Genomic DNA, 24329 nt, shown 5'->3' with positions numbered 1-24329 from the left:
TCCGTCTCGAATTCTCCGTCTCGAATTCTCCGTCTCGAATTCTCCGTCTCGAATTCTCCGTCTCGAATTCTCCGTCTCGAATTCTCCGTCTCGAATTCTCCGTCTCGAATTCTCCGTCTCGAATTCTCCCTCTCGAATTCTCCGTCTCGAATTCTCCGTCTCGAACTCTCCGTCTCGAACTCTCCGTCTCGAACTCTCCGTCTCGAATTCTCCGTCTCGAATTCTCCGTCTCGAATTCTCCGTCTCGAATTCTCCGTCTCGAATTCTCCGTCTCGAATTCTCCGTCTCGAATTCTCCGTCTCGAATTCTCCGTCTCGAATTCTCCGTCTTGAATTCTCTGTCTCGAATTCTCCCTCTAGAATTCTCCCTCTCGAATTCTCCATCTCGAATTCTCTGTCTCGAATTCTCTGTCTCGAATTCTCTGTCTCGAATTCTCTGTCTCGAATTCTCTGTCTCTGTTTCTGTCTCTGATAGGCCCGATAGTCCTGGTGGCATAGTTGCAGTTTTCATCAACAACTCCAATTCTCATGGTCCATGTACTGCTCTTACACCTTCAACCTCCCAGGAGCACCTTCCCCTCCATGTCTTGTTGAAATGGAAACCTGACATGAAATGGAATGCTGCATGTACAATGGAAATTAGTGAGCATAAATGTTTGAGTTTGGTTGACAAATGTGGCCAATTCTTCAAGATTAAATGGTGAGAATCCCAATCAATGAAAAATAACGTTGAAGAAGGCATCTACGGCTGCTCACAACGTTGTCGCTTCTTCAGTTGGAGAAAGTCTGTGGGTGTACACGTTTCACATTGGTGATGGAAGGTAAACAACAAATCGACAGTTGCACAACGTAAAACTACAACTTGGTGTCAAGAGAAACAGCTGATAAAGGCAGAACGCAACAATTCCCTACAATTACACCAATCTGACGAGGCTTAGCATTAAAGGTGGACCGAGTAAACGAGCACGCTGTAAGTTAAGTACTTACAGTTGACCAAGTAAGGCATAACTCAATATCAAGCACACACAAGTATAGATATGGTAATTCTGACAAATCAATGTTTGAAAAAAATCAAGGTGAGCCGAGTCCAACAACACTTTCGTGCAATTGAAGGGGGACAGAGCAAAGACCCGTGTTTATGTTCGGACTCGTAAAACGTTTTTCGCCAAAAAGGTGATACACAGACATATGACACATTGCATATACTAAATGTTTCCTCAGCATTGACATTTACAGATCTACACTCTTAAATTTCAAGATGTCAAGTACATCTTTCAAACTATGAGAGATTGCAATAATACGTGCACCATGTTGGGTTACTTCCATATGAATAAAATGGTATCCAAAACTAAATCCAAGATTCAGACTTCAATATGGGCCGAACAACCCTCCCAAAACCAACAACGAAGCCAAAATATCAGCAACCACGCACCACCACAAACACGAGAACACATAATGATGCATAGTGCAAGTCAACCACATCTGAGACGTACATCTTTCACCATCTTTGTTTGTTCCTTGATGGCATCCAGCGGCACATTGGTGGCCCCAATTTGTTGCGTGATGCCTCCAGCTTCTCCATCCTGTACATTTGTGTGACGCAACTGAAGAACAAAACAATAAGCGACATGAAGACAATGAAAACTGGAGAGTTCATAGAACACCTTACCCCACACAGTGTTCAAGTTTATAATTCAACTGAAATGAAATAATGATTTTAAAGGTCGTATGAAAAAATTCTGGAAGTTTAGCGCTGTTGATGCCATAACCTTTACACCACCCTTTATAACATGTCCAAGTACTGCTAAACAGAAGGGCTTTCAAAGTGGCAAAAAGCCAATTTGTGTCCAAGTGTTAGAGTATGTAAATAAATTGAAATAAAAGAGACCGACAGTTGTAGAAAAAAAACAAATCCGGAAGTTGACCACTGAAGATGGTGAGGCTTATACACCACCTTATTTAACCCATTACATTAGTTCTTCGTTCCTGGTGTTTGTGTCCTTTATAACGTCCTTAAATTGGTAAGTTTCCTGTTTAGAATGTTTATCAATTTTGTTTGACTGCCAGGCAGAGTAAAAAATAAAAAATATCTCGCTGCTCTCTGTGCATGCAAGCCTGGTGTCGGCTTAAGGGTTAAGAGTTACGGGGGCTGGCTTGAGATCTTGGGGTCCTGAGTTCAAGTCCTTGTAATTCCATTGAATTAACACCAGGTGGTTTGATTCCACCTGACATCCTTCCAAGGTCGGCAAAATGAGTCCCAGCTTACTGAGAAGAATGAGCGATTCGAGTATCCTGCGTCGGAGTGGAAACCTGTCCAGAAATGTGCCCAATAGTCAAGAACACTGCTTCGGCAGCCATATGCATCTGAAGATGTAAATTGAGTGGTCTTCTTCTTCTTCCCTGCACATGTGCGATCGGGACGAATTCAGAGCTACTGTACTGCTAAACTACAACTTCGCTTTGTGATCCACGTTCAAAATATAACACTCAATATGAAGTTGTTCCTTGATCATAAACTGATATTTGTCGACACACGGAGATAGACAGACCGACAGAAGTAAACAAATTGCTTAACCCCGCTTTTTACTTGGCGTGCGTGGGGTAATAAACTTCAAGTGTTCAATATACAGTAAAATATTACTTAGCAGGGTATCAGATAGCCAAAAATCAAAGGAAACCTGAAAATGGCCAGAAAAAGCCAAAGTTAACCCGAACTTCTTACTAGCAGGTGACTTGTACTGCTCCCTCCCACTTCCCACTCTCTCTTTTCCTGTTAACTCATTCCCTTCCTTTTTTTGTCCAGCTGTGGCCCAATGCTCCACTATCAGTATGTTGCTTTTTTGCCCTCTGTCACCTTGACTCTTCCATGAGCTGCGAACCTGTATTAAAAGCGATTAAAAAGGGTCAGAGGGTTGAGAGAGAGCAGAAGTGGCAAAAGAAAGAGGCCACTGACCTGTTTGCCATTTGAGAGCAACAGACAAGTCTCAGAGAACTAGTCTCTAGACTCTAGAGACTAGTCTCTCTCATCTCTTTGAGAGCAACAGACAGGTTTGGCTAACCCCCGCTCTTGCAGGGAAAATGGCCTTTAAAATGCCTGTTGTTGTTGGTAGACAAGTCTTGTCTTTCGGCTACATCCCCAGAGATGCAAATAATGTTGAGAGTTTTAGAATGTTACACAATCCAGGAGATGTGATTCTGGGGCACAAATCCAAAGAGGAGAGCAGTTTTCCATTGAACCAAGCACTGAGATCAAGGGAATCCAAGTGTGATGGGGGTACTGTACCACACAATGTGGAGTCATCCGCAAAAAAAGAGCTGATTTCAAGAGCATCAGAGGTCACACTTCCTTGAGACATTTCAGCCTTGAGGAGATGAGAGAAGGTTTCATATGAGAGCAATACTTAGACTGTGTGTATGGGGGAAGATGGTGAGAAATTCAGCTGATAAAGGCAGCCTTGCATGCCACAGACATGGTAAACTGTGTCAGATGCCCGGTAGAAGTCCAGGGAGAATGTTCTGACCTCTAATTTGAGATTTAGGTCCACCGACCATTGCTGAATGAATGAATGAATGAATGAATGATCGTTTTAAGGCCATTTTCCCCACTAGAGCAGGGGTTAGCCTTGCGGGCCCCATGACAATCATGGTTCCCTGTTTGAGGCAATGTTTTTATGGCCGGATGCCCTTCCTGGCACCAACCCTTAGTCGCCTCTTACGATGCGCAGGGATACGGTGTACCTATTCTAAATCGGGGTACACACCGGGATCATTCATCCCAGCAAGCTGGTACTCAATTTGCCGACCTCGGAAGGATGACAGGCTGAGTCAACCCCCCTGGTGTTAATTTAGCGATCGACCGGGATTCAAACCCAGGATCCTAGGATCCCAAGCCGGCACCCTAACCGCTAAGCCAACACCAGGCACCAATAATAACGAAGTTATGGGGTATTTATAATCGGCGACAGTCGCTCGGCGGCCATTTAGCCTTCGGCCCGTAAAATACCCACCCCAAGGCTGCCAAAGTGACACCGGCCGACTCCTGCTCCACCGACCATTGCTGAAAAAAAAAAAAAACACCTTTTAGAAGCCATTTTTCGCGGGGGTTGGCCTTTTTCAGGCACCGTGGTTGTTGTTGTTTTTTTGTTGGTCCCCTTTTTGAAGCAATGTTTTACGGCCGGATGCCCTTCCTGCCGCCAACCCTTTTTGTCGCCTTTTACGACAAGCAGGGAATTACCAGTGAACTGGTACTCAATTAGCCGACCTCGGAAGGATGACAGGCTGAGCCAACCCCCCTGGCGTTAATTCAGCGATCGACCAGGATTCAAACCCAGGATCCTAGGATCCTAAGCTGGCACCCTAGCCGCTAGCCCAACACCAGGCTACCGACCATTGCTGAGATGAGCTGAAACATATCCAGAGTCAAGTGACCAGAACGGAATCAAAACCGTTCGTCAGAGGTAAGGTTGTTTCAAAAATGGAAAGACCTGATGACATTAGCAGCGATGATTCTGTTTATAACAGCAATTACGAGCAAAATTGTGCTTCACGTTTATACAAAGCATGACTTTGCATCGAAGGGGAAGTAAGCTTACTGCTCTATAGTTGTAGTGATCCGTTTTATAACCCTTCTTGTGAAGGCAGTGGTGTTTTGTTGACTTCATGCAGACGGGAGAAGGACAAGTGATAATAATAATGACAGGCTGAAGAGCACAGAGGAGAACATGGCCACAAAGTCCAGTATAGGCCCAATGGAAAAACGCCATATGATGGGGGACAGCACGGGGTGGGTTGGGTCCACGAGTATTGGAAGCAAACAGCGAGTCGAGACATTTTGTTTCATCTCACATTGAGACGGCAGCGATGTTGTTTGAGATGAGGGGTGAATGTAAGGGGAGCATACATCAGAGATGGACTTGACAAATCACCACCATGACCGAAGGAGACTGGTTGGAGAGTCTGGCCTTGGGACTTGCAAGATTGCTTTCTGACGAGCCAAAAGACGGATAACAACCACATGTTCTGATTATTACGTAAATCCAGAGATATGGACTTTGATAAGAACATGGTCAATGCAGCCAAGAGGGGGAGAGGAGGAACAGAAGAGGTTAGATGTTATTGAATGAAATGTCGAGGTTCCATCTTGACATCTTGTTTCTCACAAGCATGAGATTTGACCAACAGCTCATGGCTCTCATAGCCTGAATAATCTTTATCAAAAATACAATGTACAATTTCTAGCTTTTTTCTTTTCTTTACAGGATCGAGGCTTATGGAAGAGTGTCAGGTCAAACTGAGTGGGACAATCATTAAGGGAATAAAGGAACAGGAAAAGAGGAAAGGGAGGAAAAAAAGTAAAATGCTTTGATTAGGAAAGGTTGTTGTTTCGTATGCAGCCTGTGGCTGCTGATTGCATCATTTTCTGGTCAACCCACCTTGTGTTAGTTTTAACAGCATGGCAGAGGCTCGAACTCAAGACCCTAAGATCTTAAGCCAGCCACCTTAGCCGGGAAGCCACCACCAGGCTGGCTGGGAAAGGTTAATGGGGGTAATAAAGATAATGGGACAAAATTGGCAATGGCAAGAGATGGTGGGGCAATGCTTAGAGCGAAGAGGGAGACGGAACGGCCTGTGGAAGGTGGTTCCATAGACGGCAGAAGCGAGCAATAAAGGAAATGAGGTGTGGAGGTGTATTTATTTCACTGGAACATGGCAATCTGGGATAGCATATGCTGTGGTATGAACGCTGCAAATTTTAAGTCATCTATCTATAATTCCATTAATCTCTGTGTGTATGTGTGTTTGTATGTGTGTATGTGTGTATGTGTGTATGTGTGTATGTTTGTCTGTGACCGCTGTTTCTCGACAACTACCGGTCCGATATACTTTAAACTTGCCAGGTATATTGCTGGGGACCCGAGGATGTGCCTTTTCAAGGTTTGAAATTAATCGGACAAGTAGTTACCGAGCTATGGCGATTTCTTTACCAAACACTGCAAGCCGTTCGCTTTGGACCAAACCATTGCATGTAAATAGAGGGGGGGGGGGTTCTGTGGTCGTTGCGAATGGACCAAACCATTCATGTAAATAGAGGGGGGGGGGGGTTCTGTGGTCGTTACTGCCACGTGGTTTCAAAGTTTTTTTTTGTTGTTGTTGTTTGCACGCATGTTTTTTTGCACCCACGTACGGGCACGCCCTAGGATGTTTACACACACACACCCCTACACAAATTTTTTTTTTTTTTTTTTTTTGGCAAGGAACGGGCACCCACGTACGGGCACGTCCTAGCTTATATATAGTACGGGCATGCCCTAGTAATAATAATAATAGTAATAATAATAATAATACATTTATTTTATATAGCGCTTTTCAAGAAGCCCAAAGACGCTTTGACAGAGTACAAAAAACAAGTGCAAAAAGACAAAAATAAATAGGTAAATAATCAAAGCAAAAGGAAAGAGAAGGAGAAGAGATTGTCAGGGGTTAAATGCTGTGGGTTAAATGTTAAATGCAGTGTTGAACAGGTGGGTCTTGAGTGATGTTTTCAATGTGGTGAGTGAGGAGGAGTCTCTGATGGTGTGAGGTAGTGAGTTCCAGAGGGTGGGAGCAGCGATGGAAAAGGCCCTGTCCCCCCAGGATCTGAATTTGGTCTGGATGGGGGGGGGGGACGGGGGGGGGGGGACAGGAGGTTGGCGCCAGCAGAGCGGAGGTTGCAGGTGGGAGTGTGTCTGGAGAGGAGGTCAGTCAGGTAGGATGGGGCCAGGTTATGGAGGGCTTTGTAGGTCAAGAGGATTTTGTACTGGATTCTCTGGGGGATGGGGAGCCAGTGAAGCTTATAAAGGACGGGGATGATGTGGTCACGGGTCCGGGAATGGGTGAGTAGACGGGCAGCGGAGTTCTGAATGTATTGGAGTTTATTGATGATTATTGAGGGTGAACCATAGAGGAGGCTGTTGCAGTAGTCCAGACGGGAGGTGATGAAGGCATGGATGAGGGTTTCTGCAGCCGTGGAGGAGAGGGATGGACGGAGACGGGCGATGTTTTTCAGGTGAAAGAAGGCTGTCTTTGTGATTTGTTTAGTGTATTTGTCGAAGGAGAGGGTTTGATCAAAGACGATGCCAAGATTCCGGATGTGAGGGGAGGTGGATACTGGGAAACCGTCAATGTTGAGGGTGAAGTTATGGGTGGATTTGGTGAGCGTTTTTGGGCCAATGATGATTATTTCAGATTTATCATAGTTAAGTTTGAGGAAATTGATTTGAAGCCAGGATTTTATTTCAGTGATGCAGTTTGTCAGGATAGAGTGGGTGGCGGTGGAGATTGACGGTGGAGATGAAAAGCTGGATGTCATCGGCGAAGCAGTGGAATTGAAGACCATGACGGCGGATTAAGTGACCAAGGGGGGACAGGTACAGGATGAAGAGGAGGGGGCCGAGAACTGAACCTTGGGGGACACCTTGGGGGAGGGGAGCAGTGGGGGATTTGCAGTTATTGATGGAGATGAACTGGCGTCTGTCAGAGAGGTAAGATTTGATCCAAGAGAGGGCAGTGCCGGTAATGTTAAAGGTGGTTTCAAGTCGGGTGAGGAGGATGGTGTGATTGATGGTGTCAAAGGCGGCGCTGAGGTCGAGGAGGATGAGAATGTTGAGGTTGCCGGCGTCAGAGGAGAGAAGAAGGTCGTTGGTGATTTTGAGGAGAGCCGTTTCAGTACTGTGGTTGGAGCGGAATCCGGATTGGAATGTTTCATACAGGTTATTATTGGCAGAGAGGTGATGTTTGAGTTGAGTGGCTACAGTGCGTTCCAAGACTTTTGACAGAAAGGGTAGGTTGGAGATGGGTCTGAAGTTATTTAGGGTGTCAGGGTTGAGTCCAGGTTTTTTCAGAATGGGGGTAACAGCAGCAATTTTGAGGGATGGTGGGAAGATGCCTGTAGACAGGGAGGAGTTTATTGTTGTAGTGATAAGTGGAGAGAGAGAGCAGGAAGGGAGGCCTTGACAAAGCTGGAGGGGATGGGGTCCAGAGTGCAGGTGGCAGTTTTCATTCCTATGAGGAGTTCAGAGAGGTCAGTAAGGGAGACTGGGGAGAATTGAGACAGGGGTTGGCAGGATAAGGGGGGGCAGGTGGTTTGAGGGGGAGCAGGTGCGGTGGTGGTTAAACTGTTGTAGATGTTGTCAATTTTGCTTTGGAAGAATGAAAGGAAGGAGATGCAGTTGTCTACTGTGAATGACTGGGTGGTGGTGTCCAGGGGGCTGAGGAGTTTGTTTATTGTAGAGAAGAGTGCTTTTGGGTTTCCGGAGCCAGAGTGGATAATTTGAGAGTAGTAGGCGGAGCGTGCGCGGGAGAGGGCATCTTTGTAGTGCTGCAGGTGGTCCTTGTAGGCTTGGGAGTGAATTGTGAGACCTGTTTTATTGCGGAGTCTTTCAAGTTGGCGAGCACGAGTTTTCATCAGGCGGAGTTCAGGGGTAAACCAGGGAGCAGAATGGGTGAAAGAAACTGTTTTGGTTTTTATAGGCGCAAGCTGGTCGAGGCAGAAGGAGAGAGTGTGGTTGTAGTAGTCAGTGAGGTCAGAAGGGGTGTGGAGGTCAACGAAGGGAGAAGTGGACATTTTTTCAGAGAGGGTGGATGAGAATGAGGTAGGTGAAAGAGAGTTTAGCTTACGGAAGTTGATAATGCGATAATGCCTTGGTATGGTGCTGGGCTGGGGATGTTGATGGTCATAGTGATGGCTAAGTGGTCAGAGAGGGTGAGGTCGGAGCTAGAGAGATGGTGCAAAATTAGTCCAGTAGAGCAGACAAGGTCGAGAATGTGACCACGGTTATGGGTAGGAAAGTTGACATGTTGAGTGAGGTTAAAGTAGGTGAGTAAATCAGTGAAGTCAGTGGTTATTGTGGAGTCAGTGGAGTCCATGTGGATATTGAAATCACCGAGGAGGAGGATTGATGGGGAGAAGGAACAGAGCTGGGTCAGAAAGTAAGAGAAGTCAGGAAGGAATAATGGGTGTGGTTTGGGAGGGCGGTAGACGACTGCCATGACTGACTGTGTGTGACCAGAGAGTTTAAAAGCCAGGTGTTCAAATGATGGAGCAGATGAGATGGAGATGAGGCTGGTCTTGATGTCCTGTCGGTGAATTACGGCAATTCCACCACCTCGGCCCTCCGAGCGTGGTTTATTGATGTATGAATAATAGAGTTCATAAAGTGAAAAATACATTTTTTTTTTTGTAAAGAACATCTGAAAATGACTCGGTCGTGTTTTCAACTGTGAAAAAGGGAAAGTGCGTGTCACAGATTATTTACTATTCGGTGGAGTTTTTGGCTCAGCAGAATGTTAACGCTTGTATCCTTATGACCCGATATAGAAAGAAACGTTTATTATATTGTCGTGTTTACCGGGGATTAACACCCCTGGTGACGGATGGCTAACCGAGCTTTAACTCCGATGTGTTCACTAAAACTATGGCTGTGTTAGCTCTTCAGCATGTGCGAGGGTGTAGTGGAGGGCAGCGAGGCTTACCTGCACGGTCAGACGCAAAGCGGGTTTTCCGAACGACCAACAAATAAACAGGATGGGACAAGGAATTAAAATTCAACAATTAACGGGCTTAATAAAATAAATGCCAAGGAACAAGACATGTACGGTAAAACTAATTCCTAATTGAGACATCTCCACGTGGACTCATGAAACAAACACAGGGATAGAAAAAAGAACGAAAGTAAAAACAATGTGTGTGGTGCGTTTGCCTGCACTCCGCCTGGCGTCCGTGACCGTCCGGGTTCATCAAAGATCCCGCGTTCCTGCGAGGGAAAACACACGCCTTGGCGCAAAGTCCGTTCACACACCAGCCACCGAGCGTGAAGCGAGCAGGCCCTCACTCCTTCCTCGCAGTCCGCTCCACAAAGCACCGAGGTGAGACAAGAGAAGGATGCGCCAAGAGAGGCGTGCGACTGAACGCTAAGCCAGACACGAACCAAGAGAGTCAGAGTGCACGAGCATCGACCGTCCATTATGACACCCAGCGTAAAGAGAGACGAGAGAACAATGCATCCGTTCGTAATGAACCAAGCACCAAGAGCGGGACATGCGACTGCATGCTATAAAATCCAGAGCCAAGAGAGACGTGCAACTGCCTGTGACCAATGCCAAGACCAAGAGAAGGAAAATTCTGGGACAAGTCGTTTTTACTCCTGGTGCTTGAACGTTATATGATGACGTCCGCGAGCGCTCCAATCAAAGAGTCCCACCGCATCGCTCCACGGCTATGACCAATCATCTCCTCTCGCGGCGGGGCCTCACGGCCCTTGTGATGACTCGGCTGGTGGCGTCAGTGGTAATGTTGAAATGTCTGAATCTGGTGGCTTTTATGGGGTTTATTTAATTTAGGTGCGGAGTGCATGTGTCATAATGAACAAAGGGAAAAAACCACAGAGGCGATTTACACACAGCGAATTTACCCTTATACCCTAACTAATTAGCATAGCTCCACCCCTCGCATGGAGACATATATGATCTTACCGGACATGCGGGATACTTAGTTACAGGAAGGTTTCTACACGGCATACGGAGCACACTATACAATGTACTTATATTGTAGCCTATACAATCCTACCTGGCCGAAGGTATTCCATTGCCTAACCCCCATAAACGAAACAATATGTATATATGACAGTGCAAGGTTTGTTGAGGTGAGATGTTTATTCTACAAGTGATGTGGAGGAAAAAAATTGAAAGTTTTAGAAGGTTAGTCAGATTTACGTTTTCTGGAAAGATCGTGAGAATTCGGGAAATTTATTACTACTTCCTGATATTGAACTATCTTGTGCCAATGAGCAATTTCTAGCAAGATCTGGCTCCACAACAATCTCATCAAGAGTAGTTTATAGATCACGCCACAGATATTCAATGGGGAAAAGAGTTTAGTTTTTTTTGACTTTAGAAAGTCTTTAGAAAGACATGACAAGACAAGACAAGAAAGACAAGAGAAGACTCTTTAGAAAGAGTTTAGAAAAGAGTTAGAGGACAAAAACAAAGTGTAGTTTTTCCGAGTATCGCTTGCGCTTTATCTTTTGAATAAACGCATGCTTGGACTATACCCACCTGGTGGCTGAACATCATTTGATTCAATAACCTTTCAGTTCTACTTTTTTATTTTTAGATTTTTCAATGAAGCAGAAGCTTGAGACAGGGAGCATGTCAATGAGTAAAATCGACACAGGCCTTTTTGGTGTCATCTTGCGGCCATGGCTGAGACTGTTTTGCAGTTGTAAACTACGACGTGTTTTGTGTCCATCGAGGAAAAATGGTAAATTTAAGTTGTAATCGATAAAATTGTGGTTCTAATGTAAATTGATCACAGTAACAGTGTACTTACTGTACCTTTGCAGAAAGGATATTTGGGGTGTTATTAAAACTGCAGCAATTCATATGAAATAGTGCTTCATGTCAGATCCAGTGCTTCATGGGAAAAAAAGCAGCATAGCATATGGCACACTTCCAAGCAGACAATTTAAACTTCTTTGTAACGACGATGAAACGGAAGTGGTCAGGGTGTGAAAATATGGAGGATTCATAATTTGAAACAAACATTATACTATACCTGAATCCACTCTAATAGTCAGAATGTGAGCGAAAACAAAACTTGTACATTCCGACAAACCTTGTCGAGCAATTTGGTTTTTCCAGTGTCGACATGTCCCAACACACATATGACAGGTGCTCTGAGGTTGTCCGTCGTCACTCTCGATGCATTTTGCGCTTGCCGTTTCTAAAAAAAGATTTGCACATCAAACAGTTACTTCAATAAACTGCCAGAAATTTACACACACGGCAATTACAAAGAAAATACGGAATGTCATACATTATGCCAAACACGAAAATATGGAAAACAATTAAATACAAACATTGAGGGGTTCTTGTTGGTGGCAAGTGGTAAAGCATGTGGTGAGGTGGAAATAACTGGGAAGTGGCCGTGTGCTGTGTGCAGGAAGGGTGTCGGAGTGAACTCCATTCAATGTACAATGTGCACTGAGTGGGTTCATCAAAAATGTAGTGGTCTGAGATGGTCATTAACCAGTGTGGCAGCTACATTCAAATGTAAGGTGTGCACAGAGGGAGCTGCAGATGGAGGAAATGTTGAGTTGTATCTTGGAGACGGTGTGAAACTGGAAGGTGTGAAAACATTTTGCTACATCGGAGACATGCTGAATGGAGAAGGTGGATCAGACTCAGCAACAGTTGCTAGAGTGAGATGTGCATGGAAGAAGTTTCGGGAACTGAGTGGCGTGCTGATGAGGAGGGGAGTGTCGCTGAAGCTGAAGGGAAAGGTGTATGCTGCATGTGTGAGAAGTGTTATGATTTATGGGAGCGAGACATGGGTAATGAACGTAGAGCAGCAACGAAGGTTGGAAAGGGTGGAAATGTGAATGGTTCGGTGGATGTGCGGAGTATCGTTGAGAGAGAGGAAGACAAATGATGAATTGCGAAAGATGATGGGAATAGAGCCTGTGATTGATGCTGTGAAGAGGAACAGGTTGAGATGGTTTGGTCATGTGTTGAGGAAGGATGAAAGTGACTTGTTGAGAAGAGTGATGGAAATGAATGTAGAAGGAAGTAGAATACGGGGAAGACCGAGAAAGACTTGGCTAAAGATGGTGGAAGAGGAAATGTGGGCAAGGGGGTTATAACAAGGAGAGATGCAGAAAATAGGGCAAAATGGCAGAAGATTGTCATGCGGACCGCAAGGCTAACCCCCGCTCTAGCAGGGAAAAATGGCCTTAAAATGCATGTTGTTGTTGTTTGTTGTATTGAGGGGTTTTTGTTAAAAGCCGGTAACTGGAAATTTTTACCACCTATGGAAAATTTTTACCACCTATCGATTTGTAAGAAACTTCTTTAAATAGCTTTTTTATTAATTTTTTGTACTTCTGTCATCTGGTGAAATAATACAAAGTGGACATATTCAGGCAAGAGAATTAGATAACATGCCTCTACAGGTTGTATCAGTATTTGCTGAACCGGCTTACCTCGATCAATATTATTATGGACATTTATTGATAATATTGTCAGAATTTCTTTTTACGCATGTGAATGAAAAAAAAAACACATTGCGTATTAATCAATTTTTTTTTTTAGCTCAAGATGGTCAAATATGTGCTAAATTAGGAAAAAACATTTTAAGCCAAAGTCTTTTCTTTTTTACTTTTTCCTTCGAGGTTTGTGATGATTGCTTCCAAAATGCTCAAAACACCAGAGCTTCATCCGCAGCTCAATGGAATACTGCTCTCCCCTCTGGGCTGGTGCAGTGGACCAGTGGTGCTCCTGCCTCACACCTAGCTCGGCTTCACGCGGTTGAAACCAAAGCATTCAGAATCATTGGAATCTCCCACGATGTAGCTAATTCTGAGGGCATTTCTCTCTCTCACCGCAGGCAGGTTGATGGTCTTTCTGTCTTCTACCGACTCCTCTCCGGCCTTGCTCCCCCTGCTCTGCCTGTGCTCTGTCCCCCAAATATTCCTGCAGGACGCACAAGATCTGCCTGCAATCCTCTTAATGGTTAAACCGCCAAAATCAAGACTCTCTATTCACCTTCACTCTTTCATTCCTCTTTTCTCCCACTTCTGGAACAAACTCCCTCACTCTCTTCAATCCCACACGAGCCTCAATCTTATATACAAAAAAAAAAAGAAGAAAAAAAGACTATATGTAACCATGCGATATGTAATCCTACTTCATACTTTTGTAAATCTAATGGCTTACTCGTTGGCAGATATTTTCGTTATGGACAATTTTGCCCTTTTCTCCTGTAATCATAGCTTCAGGTTGCATCAGCACATCAAATTTCAGCTTTCTAGCCAAACTAGTGAGTACCAAACATTTACATGATTGAGTCGGTCAGTGGTTAGAAAGAGTTTTATATAGATAGTCGATTATTACCTCAATTCTTTTCTTTGCGACGTTGTATTCTCTTTGCTCCTTGGTTCTTTCATTACCAAAATCCGAATCTGACGATTCGGACTCTTCATCTTCCTGTTCTCCCTCTCCCTCTTCTGCATCCACATCATCATTGTCTTCATCGTCAGAATAGATTTCAGTCTCTTCCTTCCCTGCATCAGATTCCACTTGTTCTACCACTCGTTTCAGAACACCATGTCTTTCAGTTGTTTTTGTTGTCTGTTTGTCCTCTGTAAAAAAACATTTTTTCAAAATGATCACCTTTCAAAAATAACATATAAAGGATGTGTGTGTGTGTAACTGTGTGAGAGTGTGTGTGTGAGTGTGTGAGTGTGTGTGTGTGTGTGAGTGTGTGTGTGAGTGTGTGTGTGTGTGTGTGTGTGTGTGTGTGTGTACACGCGCAAGTGTGTGTGACTGTGTGTGACTATGTGTGTGACCGTGTGTGACTGTATGTGGGGGGTATGTTTTTTGTGGAGTTCTACTGGAGCTTTCTGATGTGGAGTGTGACGCACCAAAATGGTTATCATGACCACCCGAGTTGTTTTGTACACATGCCAAGCTGAGGTGTATAGAACAACTTAATGGGTCCTTCCACAGCATGGCATTCTAATTTCAAAATAAATAACAAAAAAACATGATAACATTGTAATAAAGCATGCTACTGCTCTTGCATCTTTGTGCCATGTGGTGATCATAACTCATCAAGTTTGGTGAATTTATTCACAAACGTTTCGGGGAGACCGTGACAAACCAACAGAGCCGGTTACAATATTCCCCCGTTTTTTTGTGGGGGCGGGGGATAAAAAAAAGGCTTGGGATAACAATGACCAATTTTGGGGGGGGGGGGGGGCGAGGGCAAAAGCACATGTTTAAGCCCACCTGGTGCCAATCAATGTACCAATCTTAATAATGTGGAAATTTTGAAAACAAAAATTAATGAATGAGTATCAAGTAATTTCTTTTTTAATTCAGCTTTAAAAAATATTTTTCAAAATTAATCTCGAAAATTAATCATTTTAATGGGTGCCCATGGCAATTTACACAGCCTTGATATTTAATAGGTTTATTCTTATTTTTAAGCTACAAGTAATCTCGTGTTTACTGTCCTAAAATGCAATACATAAGGATTATAAAGAGTCTGACACCTTTTAGATTTTCCTCATCACTGGCAATCATCTCCCAGTCTGCAATGCCTTCTTCTTCTTTTTCTGCCTCCCCCTCCTCCTCTTCCTCCACCTCATCCTCTTCCTCCACCACTTTCTCATCTGCCACAACCTCATTCGCGATGGTTCCTTGTAAAACGAAATTGAGAAACATTTGACCATGAAGAATGCAACACACAACACAACAACAACACAACAGAAACACACAACACAACACAACATAAAAACTGATGCGATTTAATTAAAAATTTAGGCAAATAATAGTATGTGAAGTGTCGTTTTTATTACTCAGCTTTTATTAATAATCTCGACTCAAAAAAAACTAAAACTTGATGGATTAGGAAAAATCACTGACCTTCCAAGGGCATTGATTCACCTGATTGTTGGACTTGAAGTTCTTGGGCCATATCCACTGCTTTTGGCATCAATGAAAGAAGAGAAAAAAAAAATCAAAGTCTATTTTCCTCCAACCCTCGTTCATCAAAACTTGAACTTCATGGTCCAGCCCTTTACTTACAAGAACTCTGTGTATCACGACTCTGTCGTTTTTGCTTTCGTCGACGATCATCAATCATGGATTTTCTTTTCTGCACCGTTTCCTTAGAAGGAATTTCAATACCTACAAATACAGCCATTCAGATGCAAAAATACACTTCAAAAATAAATAAATAATCTAAAACACAGGAGCAAACACCAAGCCATATTTTTTATTGCTTGCAGTATCTTTCAAATGTATCCTAAAGTAATAGCATTATTCCCTTCAACTTGTGAATCCACTTGATTACACCTCTCCCTTTCACTAAGATTATTTCAAAAACAAAGAGCATGCATTTATGAACTGGATATTCACACAATTTACACAAACAGCCTGCAATAACAATCATTGCATGGTTTACACAGCCACGGAAAACCAAATTTCCAGGAGTTTTCCAGGACAATTAAGTTGTTGTCCAGGACTTTTAATACATATGCTTATGTAACAAATGATATAGGAATAAACCACAGGAATAATAATAAAACCTTGTTTGTCTTCTGTTATTTTATATGCCATTGAATATTTCAGTAATACTGTGTATGCATGCCTACAGACAAAACATACTAGCTTTGCATGTTATACATCAATATGTATTAAACTCTGTCACATGGATTGCTTACATGGAGTAAACAGCAATTGATTAATTATAGGCCGTGAGCTGAGTCGTTCTATCGTTCAATTCCGTTACGTACCTCATGCAAATAAGGGCATTTAATTTTGAATATTATATCAGCATGTATCGTCTAAATCTGCAATTCCACGCTCAATATTCCACCACAAAATGTTATTATTCAGACCAAGGACACGATCACGATTTGATATTCGCACTGACCTGATCACTCAGTGCTATGGTCACACCCACCAATCAGAAGCAGGCGGATGAATTCACGGATGATGAACATTGCAAATGTTCTCGCCGTCATTGCAACTTGAAGCGCTGTTCTTCGAGTGAACAATGTCGTATGTATCGATTTGTGTGGTTGTTCCGATTGTTCCAATATCGATTCCTCAAAGAGCATTCAAAGGGTGAAAGGGTGAAAGGGTGAAAGAAAGGTGCGAGGAGAGCTCGGCGGATGAAGTACCAACCGAGAATGAGGGGTGTGGAGGTTGAAAGAAGTGACAGTGAGGGAGGCATTAAAAGAGAGGCTGAGTATGGTGGAGGATGATGTGGTTGAGCTTGAAAGTGGTTGGATGTCAATGAAAGCTAGTCTGTTGGGAGCCGTTGGTGAGGTATGTGGATGGACAAAAGAACCACCGAGGCACTTGGAAACATGGTGGTGGGATGATGAAGTTGGAAAGAGGATTGACGAGAAGAGGAAGAAGTTCAAGGAGTGGCAGAAGGCGAAGGGTATGGGGGCAGAAAAGGCAGAGCATGAAAGTTATAAGGCAGCCAAGAAGACTGCAAAGAAAGACGTAGCAAAGGCACAGGAGGCATGTAGGAAAATGTTCGGAGAACACTTGGATTCGGAAGAGGGTCAGAGAGCGGTATTCAGTATTGCAAAGCAGATAGCGAAAGAGAGGTGTGATGTGATGGGGGTGAGCTGCTTGAAGGATGAAGTGGGACAAATCGTTGTGGACCCAGATGGAATTAAAGATAGATGGAAAAGATAAATGGAAATACTGTTGAATGCAGAGAATGAATGGGATGGCAACATAGAGAGTAACCCAGTTTTAGGACCGGCAGAGAAGATAACTGAGAAGGAAGTTGAGGAAGCGATAAAAGCAATAAAAAAAAAAAAATAAAAAAAAAAAAAAAAGCGATAAAAGCAATGAAGAGTAGAAAAGCGGGAGGGCCGACGGGAGTTGTGGGAGATATGTTGAAGGCAGCGGGAAATTGGGGTGTGAAGAGAATGACAGAGATCTGCAATCTGGTGGTGAAAAAAGGCCGCATTCCAGTGGATTGGGAACTGAGTACCCTCGTCCATCTGTACAAGGGGAAAGGTGACCCTCTGGACTGTGGCTCGTATCGAGCGATAAAGTTATTGGAGCATGGAATGAAGGTATTGGAAAGGGTGTTGGAGAGGAGGATAAGGAAGAAAGTGAAGATTGACGAAATGCAGTTTGGATTTATGCCAGGAAGAGGAATGACAGACGCGCTTTTTATTGTGAGGCAGTTGCAGGAGAAGTACATGGAGAAGAGGAAGAAGTTGTTTCTTGGGTTCGTTGATCTGGAGAAAGCATTCGATAGGGTTCCACGTGAAGTAGTGACATGGGCATTGAGGAAGTTAGGAGTGGAGGAATGGTTGATCAGAGTAGTGATGGCAATGTACAAAAGAGCGCGCACAGCTGTTAGGACGAAGGACGGGAACAGTGGTGAGTTTGAGGTGAAGGTGGGAGTGCATCAGGGGTCGGTACTAAGTCCACTACTATTTGTAGCTGTGATGGAGGTGCTGGCTCAGAACGTAAAGGAGGGTTTACCGTGGGAGTTGTTGTATGCAGATGATCTGGTGTTGATTGCAGAAAGTATGGATGGACTGAAGGAGAAGATGAACAAGTGGAAGGAATGTATGGAGCAAAAGGTCTATAAAAAAAAAAAAAAAAACACCTTTAGAGGCCATTTTCCCACGCAAAGTGGGGGTTGGCCTTTTTCAGGGACCGTGGTTGTTGTTGTTTTTCGGTCCCCTTTTTGAAGCAATGTTTTACGGCCGGATGCCCTTCCGGCCGCCAACCCTTTTTGTCGCCTTTTACGACAAACAGGGAATTACCAGTGAACTGGTACTCAATTAGCCGACCTCGGAAGGATGACAGGCTGAGTCAACCCCCCTGGCGTTAATTCAGCGATCGACCAGGATTCGAACCCAGGACCCGAGGATCCTAAGCCGGCACCCTAGCCGCTAGCCCAACACCAGGGTCCGGAGACAAAAGGTCTGAAGGTGAATATAGGAAAAAACGAAGGTGATGGCAAGTGGTAAAGCATGTGGTGAGGTGGAAAGAACTGGGAAGTGTCCGCGTGCTGTGTGCAGGAAGGGTGTCGCAGTGAATTCCATTCAATGTACAATGTGCGCTGAGTGGGTTCATCAAAAATGTAGTGGTTTGAGGGGGTCATTAACCAGTGTGGCAGCGACATTCAAGTGTAAGGTGTGCACAGAGGGAGCTGCAGATGTAGTCAGGTTCACTATGTTTTTTCGTTCAAAATTTTGGTAGATGAGCAAAACTATACATTTTTGGAATATTCAGAGCATGAGGAATCCAAAAATTAATGTTTACATTTGCGTAGACACCTTTGCGAAAATGACACTCAGGACAGTGATGAAGATCTGTAAAAGCATATTCCTGAACGGTATAGACCTCGTAGATCCTGTGTATAAGACTTATAATTCAATCTGATACTACCTATAACTTCCTATAACAACCTATAACTTCAAAGGACTTGCAATATCATGTATTATGTAATACAGTTATATCACAAATATAAAGACAATGGTTTTCAATTACCTTTGTTTGTTGCTTTTCTATAACCCTGAGCACTATTTTGAGGCCTTTATTGGATTCCTTGACCCAGAAAACATAGGATTAGCATATTTAATTAAGTCTCTAGGTTGACTAGAAGCCGAGATCGCGCAAAATATGTATTTTATGGCAGCCATTTTCAAAATCCAAAATGGCGGCCATGCAGGTGTCTGTGCAAATGCCAACATTGATTTTCAGATTCTCCATGCTCTGAAGATTCCAAAAATGTACAGGTTTGCGAATCCCAAAATTTTGAAAGAAATTATATTTGTTAACATAGTGAACCTGACTATCTTCATCACTGTCCTGAGTGTCATTTTCGCAAAGGTGTCTACGCAAATGTAAACATTAATTTTTGGATTCCTCATGCTCTGAATATTCCAAAAATGTATAGTTTTGCTAATCTACCAAAATTTTGAACAAAATTATATTTGTTAACATAGTGAACCTGACTAATGGAGGAAATGTTGAGTTGGATCTTGGAGACGGCGTGAAGCTGGAAGGTGTGAAAACATTTTGCTACCTCGGAGACATGCTGAATGGAGAAGGTGGATCAGACTCGGCAACGGTTGCTTGAGTGAGATGTGCATGGAAGAAGTTTCGGGAACTGAGTGGCGTGCTGACGAGGAGGGGAGTGTCGTTGAAGCTGAAGGGAAAGGTGTATGCTGCATGTGTGAGAAGTGTTATGATTTATGGGAGCGAGACATGGGTAATGAACGTAGAGCAGCAACGAAGGCTGGAAAGGGTGGAAATGCGAATGGTTCGGTGGATGTGTGGAGTATCGTTGAGAGAGAGGAAGACAAATGATGAATTGCGAAAGATGATGGGAATAGAGCCTGTGATGGATGCTGTGAAGAGAAACAGGTTGAGATGGTTTGGTCATGTGTTGAGGAAGGATGAAAGTGACTGGTTGAGAAGAGTGATGGAAATGAATGTAGAAGGAAGTAGAGGACGGGAAAGACCGAGAAAGACTTGGCTAAAGATGGTCGAAGAAGAAATGCGGGCAAGGGGGTTAACAAGGGGAGATGCAGAAAATAGGGCAAGATGGAGAAGATTGTCATGGGGACCGCAAGGCTAACCCCCGCTCTAGCAGGGAAAATGGCCTTTAAATGCATGTTGTTGTTGTTGTTGTTGTTCCACAGGTGCAGGAAGGTCAGGTATGGCCCAATGAGCATTTCTCCATACCACGGCTTGATAGTGTACTCGCATCAAATGGAAATGAAGAGCATCACTTGTCGGTGACATCGCTTTTGGTTTACCAGTCTTGGAGAATAACATATGTCATGCTGAATCTTGTTGTTTCTTGTTGTTTTGTTTTGTCTTGTCTTGTTTGTTGTTTCTTGGGTTTGTTGATCTGGAGAAAGCATTCGATCGGGTTCCACGCAAAGTATTGACATGGGCATTGAGGAAGTTAGGAGTGGAGGAATGGTTGATCAGAGTAGTGATGGCAATGTACAAAAGAGCGCGCACAGCTGTAAGGACGAAGGACGGGAACAGTGGTGAGTTTGAGGTTAAGGTGGGAGTGCATCAGGGGTCGTACTAAGTCCACTACTATTTGTAGCTGTGATGGAGGTGCTGGCTCAGAACGTAAAGGAGGGTTTACCGTGGGAGTTGTTGTATGCAGATGATCTGGTGTTGATTGCGGAAAGTATGGATGGACTGAAGGAAAAGATGAACACGTGGAAGGAATGTATGGAGACAAAAGGTCTGAAGGTGAATATCGGAAAGACGAAGGTGATGGCAAGTGGTAAAGCATGTGGTGAGGTGGAAAGAACTGGGAAGTGGCCCTGTGCTGTGTGTAGGAAGGGTGTCGGAGTGAACTCCATTCAGTGTACAATGTGCGCTGAGTGGGTTCATCAAAAATGTAGTGGTCTGAGAGGGTCATTAACATAACCAGTGTGGCAGCTACATTCAAATGTAAGGTGTGCACAGAGGGAGCTGCAGATGGAGGAAATGTTGAGTTGGATCTTGGAGACGGCGTGAAGCTGGAAGGTGTGAAAACATTTTGCTACCTCGGAGACATGCTGAATGGAGAAGGTGGATCAGACTCGGCAACGGTTGCTCGAGTGAGATGTGCATGGAAGAAGTTTTGGGAATTGAGTGGTGTGCTGATGATGAGGGGAGTGTCGTTGAAGCTGAAGGGAAAGGTGTATGCTGCATGTGTGAGAAGTGTTATGATTTATGGGAGCGAGACATGGGTAATGAACGTAGAGCAGCAACGAAGGTTGGAAAGGGTGGAAATGCGAATGGTTCGACGGATGTGTGGAGTATCGTTGAGAGAGAGGAGGACAAATGATGAATTGCGAAAGATGATGGGAATAGAGCCTGTGATTGATGTTGTGAAGAGGCACAGGTTGAGATGGTTTGGTCATGTGTTGAGGAAGGATGAAAGTGACTGGTTGAGAAGAGTGATGGAAATGAATGTAGAAGGAAGTAGAAGACGGGGAAGACCGAGAAAGACTTGGCTAAAGATGGTGGAAGAAGAAATGCGGGCAAGGGGGTTAACAAGGAGAGATGCAGAAAATAGGGCAAAATGGAGAAGATCGTCATGGGGCCCGCAAGGCTAACCCCCGCTCTAGCAGGGAAAATGGCCTTTAAAATGCATGTTGTTGTGTTGTTGTATGTTGAATCAACAGAGGTTGTTCTGTGCACATTATATATTCTGCAGACGAACGCTTCTGCAGATTTGATTGTCTCCTCTGTGAGTTCACCAATGCCTAAGTTCTTCAGCAGTTTATGGTGCTGTTTGAAGACTTTGCATTCCATTCGTTTGGTGTGATTTGCAAAATAGGAGGTGGTGTCACACCCAGTTAATGCGTGAGTCCCAGTGCTGTGGACAAACTTCTCGGTATATTGTTTAAAACAGCATCAATTGGTGTATAACGCCATTTCTTTGATGTACCTGACATCATCCAAAGTTGTTCACATTGTGCACGTGGGAAGTGGGAAATTCAAAACTCAAAAACTCAAAATTCAAAAAAACAAACTTCGGCTTGGGAACCGGGTTAATCGAATTCAGCATACCCTAATTGTGTTAAAAAGTGAGGTTCCCAACTTTTACTCAAAAATGTACCGAGAAGCTTATACATGGCCTTTTTCCATAAATCCGTCTAGTCTAGTCTATACATACATCATCCCCTTCAGCACACATTAACTGTGTCAAACTGTGTGACATGCTCAGAATGCCATCAAACCTTTCACCAAGATTTGCAATGCAGGTTTGAGGGTGAGCACCATGATAAGAGGGATTCCTTTGGAAGAATGACCCTTGACCCTACTATCCATTTGTAATATTTGATGAACAAACTGACCTTGTGCCTGAAGGGCCCTCAGTGTAGCTTCTGCTCGTGCTTTCGCTTGTCGCTGAGATGGTGTGAGCAACTTCCCTTCCTTCTTCAACCTCTCCTTCCTCTCTTTTTCTTTCTGCTTTTTCCGTTCCTTTCGTTCCTGTTCCAGCCGTTCCTGTTGAAAGAAGAATGACAATCAATTGACTCCAGAAATCAAACCAAAAGGCTGGTAACGGCCCTACAAGTTTGTTCAAGAGCAATTTGCACAATCAATTTATTGAGTTAAGTATTATTAACCTCCCCAGATAAGTAATCCCTTCTCACCTTCTCAAGAAACAACGCTTCAGCCTCCTCAATACGGCGCAGCCTTTCTTCCTCTTCTTGCTTTAGCCTCTCCTCTTCCTCACGCCTCTTTGCCAAAGCTTCCTGCATTGCTTTCACCATTGCCTTGCTTGGTCCCTTCTTTTTCTCTGGCTTTTCTTCCTTTTCAGCCTTCTTTTTTTTCTTCTTCTTTGCATCATCCCCTTCAGCATCTTTCTCTGCTCCTGGGGAAAAAAAAAAATCACAGTTTTAGTTCAAGCATGACGTGGTATTTCAGCCAACCTGACCTCCAACTGAATTTGGTGACTTTTATAGAACTGCTGAACGTGTGCATTTGAAAGAGAAAAGTAAGTGTGTATAATGGAAGCAGGATAATAAAAAAAGCTCCCCATCTCAACTAATCGACCTCTACAATGAGTAAATGCCTGCATCCTCAGGATAAAAAAATTGTATTTGCAAGTCTGAATTCCCATTCTTAATAAAAAATTTTTATCAACCTCCATGTGGCATATGTGAGCAAAGTAATGTACATAAGTACACGTATTTGTATGTGCATGACACAGACAACTTACAGGTGATAATTTGGTACAATTTTGCCCACAGGGGGAAAGGGAGGGCAGGAAGAGGAACTTTTGCTGGGTGGAAGGGTGGAGCGTGGAGGATGTGGTAGGTGAGGGGGAGGGTAGAGTTGAATGTGGGTAGAGGGTGTGAAGGAGGGAAGGGTAGAGGAGGCTGTGGGGAGAGGGATTAGAGGAGGATGAGAGGAGTGGGGGGGGGGGGGGGGAGGTGGTAGAGGACGATGTGGGGGGGGGAGGGTAGAGGAGTATGTGGGGGAAGGAGAGTAGAGGAGTATGTGGGGGAAGGAGAGTAGTAGTCGAGGAGGAGTCGGAGGAGGAGGAGGGGGAGGAGGAGGAGGAGGAGGAAGAGGGGAGGCTCGTGAATGGCAAGGCCGAAGAGGGGGGTGAAAGGTGAGGCTGAGGAGTGGGGGATGAAGGTCGAGGCCGAGAAGAAGGATGAAAGGTGAGGCCCTGAAGAAGGATGAAAGGTGAGGCTGAGAAGAAGGATGAAAGGTGAGGCCGAGAAGGATGAAAGGTAAGGCCGAGAAGAAGGATGAAAGGTGAGGCTGAGGAGGAGGATGAAAGGTGATGCCGAGGAGGAGGATGAAAGGTGAGGCCGAGGAGGAGGATGAAAGGTGAGGCCGAGGAGGAGGATGAAAGGTGAGGCCGAGGAGGAGGATGAAAGGTGAGGCCGAGAAGAAGGATGAAAGGTGAGGCCAAGGAGGAGGATGAAAGGTGATGCCGAGGAGGAGGATGAAAGGTGAGGCCGAGGAGGAGGATGAAAGGTGAGGCCGAGGAGGAGGCTGAAAGGTGAGGCCGAGGAGGAGGCTGAAAGGTGAGGCCGAGGAGGAGGATGAAAGGTGAGGCCGAGGAGGAGGATGAAAGGTGAGGACGAGGAAAGGTGAGGACGAGGAAAGGTGAGGCTGAGGTGGTAGAAAAGTGATGCCGAATAGAAGGGAGTCAGTTTTTCTTTTTAAATGAAGTCAGTTACCGTTATCAGTTTTCTGGAGTACTGCACCTTTCGCATCTCCAAGTTCTTCATTCAACTCTTCAGTTGGTATCGAAATATCCAC

At 44.3% G+C, this 24329-nt stretch overlaps 1 protein-coding gene across 4 annotated transcripts in view; it reads right to left on the bottom strand.

Annotated features, from left to right (window-relative positions):
- The window catches only part of EIF5B (eukaryotic translation initiation factor 5B), a 178032-nt gene that overhangs the window by 77038 nt on the left and 76665 nt on the right, over positions 1-24329 (bottom strand). The window contains exons 4-12 of one of the 4 annotated variants that reach the window (XM_068105141.2): positions 24275-24329; positions 22703-22923; positions 22403-22553; positions 15624-15725; positions 15462-15521; positions 15089-15235; positions 13926-14173; positions 11650-11757; positions 1493-1603 (exon numbers count right to left, since the gene is read on the bottom strand). The exon at positions 24275-24329 is cut by the window's right edge and continues 750 nt beyond it. In XM_068105141.2, coding sequence (XP_067961242.2) covers positions 1493-1603; positions 11650-11757; positions 13926-14173; positions 15089-15235; positions 15462-15521; positions 15624-15725; positions 22403-22553; positions 22703-22923; positions 24275-24329 — 1203 coding nt within the window. Of the gene's footprint in view, positions 1-1492; positions 1604-11649; positions 11758-13925; positions 14174-15088; positions 15236-15461; positions 15522-15623; positions 15726-22402; positions 22554-22702; positions 22924-24247 lie in introns of all 4 variants that reach the window. The other 3 variants (XM_078775418.1, XM_068105139.2, XM_068105140.2) reach the window with 3 other exon arrangements.

This window comes from Myxine glutinosa, chromosome 4 (genome assembly GCF_964187855.1).
Source record: "Myxine glutinosa chromosome 4, kmMyxGlut1.1, whole genome shotgun sequence".
Classification (NCBI taxonomy): domain Eukaryota; kingdom Metazoa; phylum Chordata; class Myxini; order Myxiniformes; family Myxinidae; genus Myxine; species Myxine glutinosa.
The sequence above is the reverse complement of the archived record's forward strand: the minus strand, read 5'-3'. Positions and strand labels throughout refer to the sequence as shown.